Consider the following 13635-nt stretch of genomic DNA (forward strand, 5'->3'; position numbering starts at 1 on the left):
ACTAGTTAATCAAATTTCTGTAAGCTGGGTTGTTACAGTAAATTCTCTGGTCTCTTGTCTAGCATAGTTGTCTAAAATCATTCTTTTTAACTGACTCACTGTATTTTTTTTCTATCTAGTTCTCTAATATCTTAAAATAAAGCTTTGTAATTTTATACACAAAAGTTCGCACATCTTTTGCTGAGTTATTCTTAAGTAGCTTGTTCTTTTGTTGAAATGTGAGAATGTGTGATGGTGTACAACAATCTAATTTATAATTATCAACCTAGACAGACTCTTATTCCTAATAAGTTCTCTATAGATTTAGAATTTTCTATGTGGGGATAATAACATCAAGAAATGATACAATGAAATAAACAAAATTAACTCTTAGCTGTTATATGCCCTTGGTTTTATTTTACTCCACAGGCTTGGGCCTTAAAAATAATATAGAATTTAAGCAAGAATAGTGTACATCCTCCTCTATTTCCTGATTTTTAAAGTGAATGTTTCTAATGTTTGGATGAATGAACACTGCGTTTTCTAACTCCCGTAAAATTTCAGAAACAATTCACTGCCATAGTATTGTGTTCACATGACAGTGTTAACTGGAAATTTCTTAAGGCCATTACTATGCTGTAATATACAAGAGTTGGGTAATTTCCAAATCACAATAATTCCCTTGTTTCTGAAAATAGTCCTGATATTCAGAGGAACACATGCAACATACTCTGTCCCCTTAGTCTTGGGTCAAGGGTCTTTAAGTGACCTGGGCTAGGCCAATCAGAGCTCATTTTAAAGTTTTGTTTTGTTTTGTTTTGTTTTTTAGTTTACCATGGGAAACTGGACAGGCCCTCTCCAGACAGAACTTCGACAAGGTATAGTGGCAATGTTTAGTACTCATCTTGTGGAAGAAGCTAACTAAGAGAATAAAGCTGACAAGCAAATGAAAGGCAAAAAGCCTCGTAGAGGCCTCAGAGTCTATGATTCTAGCTGCTCCAGAATATCACATGCAACATGGTGTTGCCCACAGATAAATGAGATACCCCACAGTCTTCCCCACCAATTGTCTGTTTGCCTTGCAAATGAATGTCATAAGTGACACACAAATAAGAAATAGCAATGTGAAATAACACAAGGCATCTTGGTAAGAATCCACTAACAGTCGGACTTTTGTGTTTCAATTATGAATTCTGGTTCTAAGACAAATGGCAAGTTTCTGAATAATTTCTTATTTTTAATCAGTATTATAACTTAAAGTAAAATATTAATAAGCTTTTATACTTACTGTTATAAAATGTTACCAAAAGGAGAAACTGGGTAAAGAATACACAGGATTCCTATATTACTCTTAATAATTATATGCGAATTTGTAATTATCTCAAAATTTTAAGAAAAAGCTTTCATTCTCTTTTCTCCTGGTTGTAATTAAATTTGTAACTTCTTTGGTAGTACATGAACACTATGACTATGGTTTAATTACAAACAAGGACAAAAACATTCTCACTGAAGAATACCTCCATCTCTTATTTCTGAGTATCTCGCTGGTTTGTCACCTGATATTTTCCAACCATTAGCTTTGATACATTATTTAAATTTCTCTTCATGATATCTTTTACTAATGTTTTTCTAATCTACATTATGTCTACTTACTTTATTTTCTCTGCCCTTTAAAATAAAATGCCCCATACAGGTCTTAAAGAACTGTGGTGGGATGGTTACACAATGACTTTATATATTTTTTATCTTTTATAATATCAAAGTATCTCTGTACTTCCTATTAAAAAAATCAGAACATGGTTTATAAATATAATAAAGATTAGCACATCCTGAAAAACAATGGCCAACGTTAGAGTAAAGGTATTTTTGAAAATGCAAGGTAAAAAATAGAAGTATTTCAATGATGTGGAATGGTAAGATTCCAAAGTAAAGAAAGCTATACAACTGGGATAAAAGGCAGAGGCAGGAAGATGCAAGAACTGGAGATGGGAGATGGAAGGACAGAGATGGGTAGTGCAGGCACTATGTCCAGCAGCAGGCTACTGCAGCTCATGTGGACAGTGACAGCCTTAAGCAACAGAAACCTTCACACCCAAAGAGTCATGCCAAAGTAACAAAACCAAAAAGTTAATCTTCAATTTCAGCTTATATTTGGACAGAAAAAAAAAAAAAAAAACATGTAAGTTTTTTATTCCAGTATCTTATTTCAAATTAATTGTTAAAATACCACTGTCTTGTGGAAAAGTTTTCTTTTAAACCCTACCATACAGTCAAGGTTTTAATCTTAGGAAAATAAAAGGACCTTGGGAAACAGAAAAATATAAAGATTGGATACTTACAATCATGCATTCATTTATAAATCTTTCAATCTAGAAATTTGATATATACCCATGAAATACCAGCTGTGGAAATGGCATCAATCACACACACACTCACAAATCATATCCAGGTATTAATGAAACTGATACATCAAAATACAAATACACTTTTAAATTTGCACCAGCTAATTTTGCTGCCTGCTAGCCATGCCAGCAATACTTCTAACAGCATAGAAACCTTAATTTTACTAAGGAAAATACAACCATCTTTCCAAGTATTCTTTTTCAAGACCTAATAAGGAACACAACCATCAACTCTCAGATTTATCTTTTTTATTCCCCTTTCTTATTCTCTGGCGTACATGTGTCAACAGCAGCGAAATTGCTAAAAAGCAGCCTGCCAGGGTAGGCTTCACTGTCTGACCACTGTATCATACCTATTAAGAGAAAGTTTTAGAATTTTGACAGACATTTCCAGTTGTTAAGTGTCCCACATCTTTTTCAGTTTAAAATCAAAAGACATAATTCCCAATTATGAACATTGTTAAGTATTTTCTGAAATTCTAGCAATTATCCTATTCAAGTCCTTCAGACTAAACTAATGAATTTTACTCAAAGAAAGTTTATTTCTTGTCTAATGAACTAAAAATAAGTCAAACAACCTGAGAAATGGTTAATATGAAGCTGTGATAACTCTCAACAACCACCTTTTCTTTTTGTGTATGTGTTAACTAGCCACTACGAAATTTATGACAAAAGGGTAAATAAAGGAAATCATCTTTAATCAAGAGAAATAAGGACGTGCAATTTTCGATATTTAAAACATTCTCAAATTTCATGAATCCTTAACTCAAAGATGGTGATGAGCATGGGGTTACTGGTAGTGAAGTTGGGGGATGGGGTATAAATTGGTTTATGGCATATTTTTGGCTCCCACATGCCAAAACATGATGTGGGAAATGTCAACTGATTGATGGATTGAGGTTGTGCTGAAATACATGCCTCTTTAAATATGATGAAAACTTTGAAAATTAATCCAATTTCAAAGTATATAATGCCCGTCTTCTTCCCTAAATTTTGTAAGACATTAAAATAATATGCCTAAAACACCAGAGCATCTCACATATTATATTAACAATACATATTTGCTATTGTTATTATGCAATTTTTAATTAAATAATCTTAGTTTTTAACATTATGGATTATGTGAAGGCTCTGGAACCCAACAGATGGTTTGTTTTTTTTTTTTAATTTTTTTTAATGTTTATTTATTTTTGAGACAGAGAGAGACAGGGCATGAACGGGGGAGGGTCAGAGAGAGGGAGACACAGAATCTGAAAAAGGCTCCAGGCTCTGAGCTGTCAGCACAGAGCCTGACGCGGGGCTCGAACTCACGGACCGCGAGATCATGACCTGAGCCGAAGTCGGCCGCTCAACCGACTGAGCCACCCAGGCGCCCCCCAACAGATGGGGTTTAAATCCCCACAGTACCACTTATTAGTTATGTGTCTTTGAGTTTGCTCTTCTTTAAAATGGGTATATTAATAGCATACACCTCAGAGGGTTCTATACAGATTAGTTAAAAATATAAAGTAACTGTAGCAGTACCTGGTACCCTGAAAACACTCCAGGTCAGCTATTATCTATAGCAGTGCTTCCCAATAGAAATATAATGCAAACCACATAATAACTAACACATTTCAGGCGCTCAATAGCCACATATGACAAGTGTCTGAAGTATTAAGCATCACATATTTTTTAAAATATCTTGAGACTCATAACAGCTCAAAATCTTGTATTAATAACCAAGTAATTCATATTACTGACACATTTTTTCCTTTTTTAATAAATACCTAATTTTGTTAGAACATAAAGAGAGAAAGGCCAGTTTTGATTTTACCCCCTATTAATCCTTATGTTGGGTTGCTTAAACTTTTAAAAAATGTAAGAAAGGAATATAGAGGCTTTAAATACTCTTATAAATGAAATGACTCTTAAGGTTATAAATTTCCCCTCCCAGACCCTCATGATTTTTTTGTGTAAAGTAATACCCAGACACCTAGCCCACTTCAGGAAAATACTTCCATTACACAAGGATTAAAAAGACTGATTGGAACAGTAAATAGAAAGAATATAAATCCTGGGAAACCTAAAGCAAACTCTGTAACTTAACACAGGTCAAATGTGAATGTTGTGTATGCTAATGGTTAAAAGGAAAAAAAAATAATAAGTTTCTTATGTTAATCAAAATGAAAACACTAAGAAATAAGTTCATTTGTACAAATTCTTCAAGATAAACATTGGCTAAAATATTCTGAAGCTATGGCTTCCTCATTTGGTGACAAAGATCCAGCTAAGGAAAAAAAATTTGTATTGCTACACACACACTCCATATTCGTCAAAGGGACTCAGAGTACCCAGAACATAAGGAGCCCAGGGTAAGGGAGAGAGGAGAAACACAGGAGACCCTCCAGCCTGAAGACCCCTGCAGCCACTGGGTCCACATACTATACATTTCTATTTATTATCATCCCACATTTCTATTACAGCCATGTGAATAAATGGGACTTTGAGCAAGCTGTCCAAACAGCTTCTTCCTGGTTCTCCTATTGATCTAAATCTCCTTTGTTGATTCTACCTTATCTGACCAAAGTCTGGACTCAAGGCACCTCAGGGCTCAATCCTCCTACCTTTTCTCTTCTGTCTATACACTCATAGATCCGGTGATCTCATACATTCCCATAGCTTTAAATTCCCTCTATAGGTTGACAACTTCAAAATTTATATGTTCCCCTGAACTCCAGACTCATATATCCAGATGCTCCCTAGACACATCTACTTAGATATCTACTTAGGCATCTAAGTAGATTCAAATTTTAACTATTTTCTCCCCCTCACCTTCTTCATCTCAGTAAGTGGCAGTATCTTTGACCAAATGCACTATTTTTTCTTTTTAGCACTTACCACCATCAGAAATAATGTGTTTAATGTCTGCCCAGTAGAATGCAAACTGCATCACAGCAGGTATTTCTGTCACAATACACAAGGATTAAAGGGGACTAATTCAAGCTGTATGGAAAGTGCAGACCTCCAGGGGAGTACATGGGCTCAAATGTGAATGAAAAGATGGAACCAGTCTTGAGAGGATATGGATCAGGACAAGGCAGAGGAAGGCTGTTCAAGAGAGAGTAAAGGACAATACAAAGGTCTAAGTCCATAAGAAGCTTGTAGAGACCATTAAGAGGAGTAGAAAGAAAGCCAGTGGGGATAGAGAACAGAGAACATGAGAGTGAATACTGAGAAGGAAAGAATGATAAGTAGAGTATAATTCCAGGGATACAGATAGAGGGAATGTCAAGTCCATAGGCCTTAAGGCAAAGAGTCAAATTCAGAATTTTTCAATACCAATAAGGCTTCAATGAATATTTCATGCTAGGGTGTTCTCTTGGTATAACAGCCTGGACTAAAGTAGTAGTGTTTGCAAAGCCAGGTTAGCTGTCATCTGAAGTAAATACAGCAGTTCCTGTGGTGGTATGAAAACTGAAGAGACCTTACCATGAAGTTTATATGGCTTAAATGCGCCTCCTTGCACTGGAGACAGGCTCAGAGTCCTTAAAATAGGACATATGATCTAGGACATCTCTAATCATTAAAGTGCTACATTCTATGGGGAAAAATTTTAACATTTCAATAAAGATGCACTTAAAAAAAAAAAAGAGCCCATGTCACTAATCAATAACAGTAACCTCACTATAAGTAAATAGGCATTTTACTTAGGCCATTACAAAGGGCTATTAAATTACTTCTTCTATTTCTGTCATTAAAAGGCTGTTCCTGCGTAGCCACATGATGGCAGATGTCAGTTAACATACTGAAAAATACTGCATCATGGAAGCCTATTTTTCCGGTAAGAAGTATGAGACAGGATAAAGTATATTCTCAAAAGTTTCTGAAATGGATATTTCCTATTTCCATCTCTGAGTCACTTTTTTTGTTGCATTAAAACTGCATTTTTAGTTGGCTTTGGCAGAAATTTTTAACTCAATACTTCAAGTTAGTAAGGAACTAAGAAGAGTCCCATTTATTAAAAAAAAAAATCTGTATTTCTTTGGGCTTTTTTTCTGCAAACAGACTTTGCTTTTGTTGTTGTTGTTGTTGTTGTTGTTAATGTTCATTTATTTTTGAAAGAATGAGAGAGACAGAGCATGAGTGGGGGGTGGGCAAAGAGAGACAGAGACACAGAATCCAAAGCAGGCTCCAGACTCAGCTGTCAGCACAGAGCCCAATGCGGGGGCTCAAACTCATGGGCCGTGAGATCATGACCTGCACTGAAATCGGATGCTTAACTGACTGAGCCACCAAGGAGCCCCTGCAAACAGCCTTTAGATTACCTAGATGTTGTATTCATCTTACTAAGTACAGTAAATCACTGGAAACAAGAGAATGTAAACCATTAGGTGTCTTCTATCATCTTGTAATTTTATTTTTTAGTCACTGTTCTAACATATTTAAGTTGTGGCCAAATTCAATTAATATAAAATAAATCATGACTTATCATAAAAAAAACAATTAAATGACTGTATCAATTACAGAACTCCTTTATACTTTTAGTACACTTAAAATATTCTTCTTCCTAAATGAAGTAATAATTTTTAAAAGAAATTCTTCACCCGGGTGGCTCAGTTGGTTAAGAGTCCAACTTCGACTCAGGTCATGCTCTCCCAGTCCACGACTTCAAGCCCCGCGTCAGGCTCTGTGCTGACAGCTCAGAGCCTGGAGCCTGCTTCAGATTCTGTCTCTCTTTCTCTCTGCCCCTCCCCTGCTTGTGCTTTCTCTATCTCAAAAAATAAGTAAGCATTTAAAAAAAACATTTTTAATAAAAAAATAAAATAAATTCTTCAGCACATCTTTGCACATAATCTGCTAACAGATATACCTTCAGTTGTAGTAGCATCATATAACTGAAAGTGTTTATTCCAATACTTAGATTTGTGTGTTTAATAATTACAATTATATAATCTTTTTTGGGCATGCAATCCATTAGGATTTTATCTGTCGATTTTTCTTCATTATTTTGCATTCTTTATGTCAGAACTTCTCTAAAACAATAGGTAAAGCAATCAAAACCTGCAATGCGACTTCAATCATGAACGCAGAATTTCCTCCTTGCCCCAACATGAGAAACATGGCTAAAGGCAGAAATGAAGACCTCTGAAACACTAACAGCTGGTGTTTCAATCTCCATTTACACTGCCTATAAGACATTCTACCACATTACTCAGCCACTTTTTCTTGTTGGTCTTTGTCCTTTCTTCAGTCACCATCTTGCATGACCTCAAGATTCTGCTCATAAAACATCCAAACCTCTAGCTTAGCCTTCTAGATTCCTAAAGTCTGTCTTCCTGTTTAGCCACATCTTAACTTCATCACTGTCTGGACCAACTCCACTGCTAAGTTCAGCATATTTCAACTCCTACTCCTGATCACAATTTCCTGGTCTCAGAATTTCTTTTATTGTTAGTGAACTGTCAACATAGTGAAGTAGTCATGCTTGCCCTCTGCTTTCTAAGGCCATCAATAACCTCTTCCCTCAGTTATTGCTATACTCAGTCAAGACCCATTTTCATATTATACAAATCCATGTCCCTGTAATCCAGCACATCTTCTGTGCCCACCCCTTGAATCTGGCCTCCCAACTATTCTTACTGCTCATCCATGGCTCTGGGTATTGCTAGAAAAATCTATGAAAGCATGGTAATTAGTCTTTCCTTGACATATTTATGATGTCCACCTTCAATGGCCCATTATCACTAACCATAATCCCTTTTCTCTTATATAACTTGCTCTTGCCTTTCTAAACTCTTTCTATAAACTACCCTTACATTTCTTTGGTTCTTTTCACTCCTGCAAACTACAACACACTTTCCCATATTCTTTCAATAATTCATGCTAGCTGATTGATCATTCTCCTGAAGTACTTGCACAGGATTTGAATAACAACCTCACTCAACCCTAAATTGTATATTCCCCTGGCTTCCACACCATTTAAAACTCTATTTTCACATCTCCCTAACCACTTTTTCCCATTTTCATCATCAGCTCTTCTCTGGGCCATAAGATACCTCCTACTCACATTTCCCCATTAAACTTGGACTTCTATTGCATAGTTCATGAAACTGGACTGAAGATTATGCATACAGTACTTAAAAGTATACAATTTAGTCTTAAGACTCCAATCAAATTTCCCTCCAGAAAAAAAGCTTTTTCTGACCTCCCCAGAAAGGATGTAAGTCTCCCATAATGGTTCATATGTATCTAGCACAGATTACACTGTACTGGGACCAGACCATTGTAGGCTGATGTTTCCTAAAAAAATATAGTCATCCCTGACAGTCTACCTTATCTATCTTTCACATGGCCACCAAATTAATCTCTCCTAAATCTCACATTTGTTCTCCCATCCTTTTCAAAAACTAGCAATTTTGCTCTTCTGTAACACACACCAAAACTTTTTAGCCCACCTCTTACACCCTACTTATGACCAAAACTACCAGTCAATCTTCTAATACTCTCTGAGAACTATCTGCCTTATTCTACAAATATATACAGTACTTTCTCCCACCTTGTGGCCTCTTCTCAAGTTCATTATATGACTGCCAAGTAATGGTTGTGTGATTCTTCCTTAGCTCAGGCAACATTCCCTGTGCCAAGGCCATCCTCCTGAAACTGTTCTCCTTATCCAATTAGCAGAATGACACCACATTTAATGCACATTTAATGCACATATATACATATGTGTATACATAATTCCCCAACAGGATGGTGAAGCCAGTGATAAAGATGGCATTTTAAACAAGCCTGGAACCCTCACTGTAAGAGACAATCAACATCTTTATTACCATCAATACTTACTATGTGCCATGTGCTGCTGCAAATGCTTTATGACAATCCTGTGGGAAATGTACTAATTTTCCCATATACAAATGGGAAGTGAGGGTCATAGACAGAGGCCTTCACAGAAATTTTAACAAAATGGGTACAAAAATTATATTGGTAAATGGATAAATATATTATAGTAACTATCCTCTGATACTGCCACAATAAGTTAATCCATCAACCTGAAATGTTTTCCCCACTCTTCCCAGCCAAACAGAATCCTCCCAGACTTTAAGACCCAACTGAAATGTCACCTTTTTAAGAATTATTTGCTCCTTTTATGAATTGTCTTTAATACTTAGAATGTATCTTTATTATAACACTAAAGTTATTTATAAGGTTACTCAGAATGGGTTTCTAATGACAATTCAATATTTTTAATTCTCAAAAGAATTAACTGGAAAACAAAATGAATATAATTTACACCTGATGAAATTACACCTGAAATAAACAGAAATGGTATATATCATTAGCAATAATTGATAATCACACTCATACAGAAATTATTGATAATCATAATCAAATTATTGATAATCATAATCATACAGAAATATTTTCTGTAACATTTAGTACATCTATCAAATATAGGGTCTGGTATGGCTAAGTCTAATTCAGAAGGTCTGGTCTTTCTTTCAATATGTCCAAACAAAGTTTTATTCTGAAGAAATGGGGAACGGACTTACCAGTCTCCTCCTTTCTTCTTCTACTGCAATGAGTAGTCTTGCAAATTCCTTTAGTGACTGAGCTATTTAGAAGATTAAAAAAAAAAGGCATTAACCACTTTCCATTGTTAATATCTAATTACACAGGAATAAACATTACAATGAAGCTAGTTATAAATATGTATATATTCTGTGGTTTTATGTTTCTATAAGCATAGAACACTATACATAATAAGATCTCAATGACTAACAGCTATAGATAACAGATATTTGCATACTGAAAATTAAAATTTAGCACATATACAGTATAACATTTTTTCTTTAAAGACACTAAGGAAATACAGTATATGTATGTAATGTATAAAACATATTAATAAATAAAAGTTTATGACTCAAATTGCTTCTAAACAGAATCCTACAAATAATGAATATATTAAATCTCTAAGAAGCAATAAATCCAGTACGATTTAGATGTACTTATTAGCAGCCAGTAATGCAAAGTCTGTTACTGACTTCTATCTAGAAGCTCAATAGTTACAGATACTTAAAACCAGATTCTCTATTCTGTATTACTCAGATATCAAGTTAGTTTAGACCCTGGGTAGTAAGTGTGTCTGGAAGGACTACCAGCATCAGCATTTGGGGAGCTTGTTAGAAATACAGACTAATGCCTCATCTCAGTTTCTGCATTTTAATAAGATCCTCAAGTGTTCGTCTGCATATTAAAATTGGGAAGCACTGTTTTCTTTTTTCTTTTAGCTTTTATTTAAATTCCAGTTAGTGAATATACAATATAATAATTATAATATATGTAATATTAGTTTCAGGTATACAATTTAGTGATTCATCATGTAGGTACAAAACCCAGTGCTCATCACAAGTTCAGATAGCTTTCTAAAGAATCACTGCTTTAGAAAGCTACCTGAAACTATACTGCCCTGGCTTGGAGAAAATATCAAATACTCCTAGAAACACTGGGAGAATAAACCAAAATGTAAGTCAAGAATTACAGTAACATATTCTTTAAAAATGTATAGTCCCAAATTGCAATTGTAAGACAGTAATTCATCCACATCAATTTCTATACCTTATACTTAATATAACTAAAGTTGGAATGTTTTGATTATAAAACTAATAAAACAAGTAAGGTGAAGGCAAAAATTATGTCCATTTAAGGTTTTTTTTAATGTTTTTATTTATTTTTGAGAGACAGTGAGAGAGAGACAGAGTATGCTACGAGTTGGGGAGGGGCAGAGAGAGAGGCAGACAGAATCCAAAGCAGGCTCCAGGTTCTGAGATGTCAGCACAGAGCCCTATGTGGGGCTCAAACTCACAAATCACCTCAGAGCCACGTTATAATGACCTGAAGTCTGAAGTTTAACTGACTGAGCCACCCAGGTGCCCTTCTATGTAAGCTTTACCTTCCCTTCTACGTCTTCATTCTTTAGGCTCCTTATGTCTTCCTACACCCATACAAATTATTAAAAACATTCTATAAGACCAGAAGTCTAATAAGTCTGGCATAAAGCCTATAATAAAAGTAGATAAGTGAGGAAAATAAATCAAGAGTCTCATAACAGAACTTATTAAGAAAAAGAATATTTTCCATTCAAGAATTTAAAATTACAATCTAAGTTTTTTTCCCTCCACTCCTCTTTTTAGAACTAGTAGGCTTACACTAACTAAGCTGGTTTGAAATGCTATCACTATGATTACTTCATATTGGATTTTATTCACAGATGCCAAAAGAGAAATCAAAGAATTATCTGGGAGACTCAGATTAATCCGATAAACACATTAATGACCTTAGAGTAAATATGACACTTTTTTTTAATTTAGAAATTTGAGATTTTAATTTCTTCAAAAATAAAATGCTACAATACAACCCACTTGTGACAACAGTAAACTGAACAGAAAAACATTTTACAAATATATAAAAAGTTTTAAATGGAGTACATAATAGCATACTATACTTTTGTACAGAAAGCATTCCATCACCCTGGCAACTATCTATTGCCACCGAAGAGTTCTATTGGTGAGCCTACAAAAATGTCGAAAAAATGTGGATAATGGAAGGAATTATCTACAGAGAAAGATTGCCTACAGAGAAAGAAAACAAGAGGTAATCAGTTTGGTCTACAGGAAATGGAAGCAGCAAGTACTGCTGAAGGGGAGAAAATAAGAGGTGATCAAAAGTAGTTGAAAGTCTGTTTAAGAAGTTCTTTAATCCCAGATTTCAAACTCAATGCCTCCTAAGCTTTTTAATTAAAAATAAACAAAACAAAAACAACTACCTTCATATGCTTCTTTTATGGGAAGATACTAGATAAGGCACTCTAACAACACATGAGAATAAATCAAGAAAAGAGGATATAGAATCTAGAAGTAGGGTATCCAATATAGCATAGAAAGCAATGAAATGCTCATGTCAACAGAGAGATATTCCAGGACAACTATTGTGTAAAAGGTTCAGACAGGATCTTATCTAGACTGGAGCAATAGGTTATAGCCTCCAAGAAATGTCTCTGGAGAATAAAAATGGAACTAATCAATATCCTAATGTATCTGAATGTAATGAAAGGAAATTTACAATTCTTTTAAAGAAAATTCAAAGATAATTACTAACCCTTGGGAAAACAGTTATTTAGTAACACCATGAAAATAAATTAAATAACTCAGTTTTAGTATGTGCAAAGTCACTATGATATAAAAATAACAGTATAAAATGAGAAGAATGTATCTAAAACTGAGGAAAAAATCAAGTAGTAGCAAGACAATCATGGTCATGAAAGAAACAGAAATGGCTAAAAGTTCAAAGTGGTCTTTGTGAGTAACTAAGTGGTGAGGGCTTGTAAGATGAGAGATTGATAGTTTTTGTTAAGCCTATTAAAAATCTTTAACTTTTTTAAATAATGAAAAATAACACATGCTATAAATGTTTTATTTTCCTACTAGCCTAAATTTTAGGAGGCTAAATTCACTTACTAATTTTCCCAGAGTTAAGTAAATATCTAGCACATAGAAGCCTGACAAGCCTGTTTTGTTTTGTTTTTTGACAACAGGTATTTTCAGAATAAATGAAGATGTAGCTTGACTTACTTTTTTAAGTTTTTTAATGTTTGTTCATTTTTCAGAGACAGAGAGAGACAGAATGAGAGTGGGGGGAGACAGAGAGAGGAGACAGAATCTGAGGTAGGTTCCAGGCTCCGAGCTGTCAGCACAGAGCCTGACATGGGGCTCGAACCCATGAACCATGAGATCATGAGCCTAAGTCAGACACTCAACTGACTGTGCTACCCAGGCACCTCTAGCTTGATTTAGATTGGCTGGGGTACACTAGAACCTTCTACCTGGTCAACCCAAACAACAACCACTGCCTCATGGAGTAGTGTCCTAATAGTCCCAGGAGCATCATCCCATGACAACTTGGAAGTCCACAGGCTTCCCCAAGGTAACTGCTGCTTCAAGAGTCAATCGACCAGTTGCCTTAAGTCAGATTTTGGTTTTAAGTAATTAGGAAACTCAGATTATCGTTTTGATGTTGTACCTCCTTGTCTAAATATTAATGATGCTGTTTCTTGCTTTATTTGAATGGTGTTCTGGTCTGTTTCCCATATAAATACTATTTATAGACTCAGTACAATAATAGTTTGTTATAATAAGAATGTCTGAGGAGAAAAATTTGAACAAGCAAAAGCAATTGCATGTCTGCTTCCTCCCAACAAAAACTACTCTCCCTC

General features: G+C 34.9%; 1 protein-coding gene across 1 annotated transcript in view; it reads right to left on the bottom strand.

The window, feature by feature from the left end:
* The window catches only part of ARHGAP42 (Rho GTPase activating protein 42), a 326220-nt gene that overhangs the window by 210417 nt on the left and 102168 nt on the right, over positions 1–13635 (bottom strand). Inside the window, exon 3 of the mRNA XM_047877771.1 lies at positions 9917–9978. Coding sequence (XP_047733727.1) covers positions 9917–9978 — 62 coding nt within the window. The remainder of the gene's footprint in view (positions 1–9916; positions 9979–13635) is intronic.

Source organism: Prionailurus viverrinus, chromosome D1 (assembly GCF_022837055.1).
Source record: "Prionailurus viverrinus isolate Anna chromosome D1, UM_Priviv_1.0, whole genome shotgun sequence".
Taxonomy (NCBI): domain Eukaryota; kingdom Metazoa; phylum Chordata; class Mammalia; order Carnivora; family Felidae; genus Prionailurus; species Prionailurus viverrinus.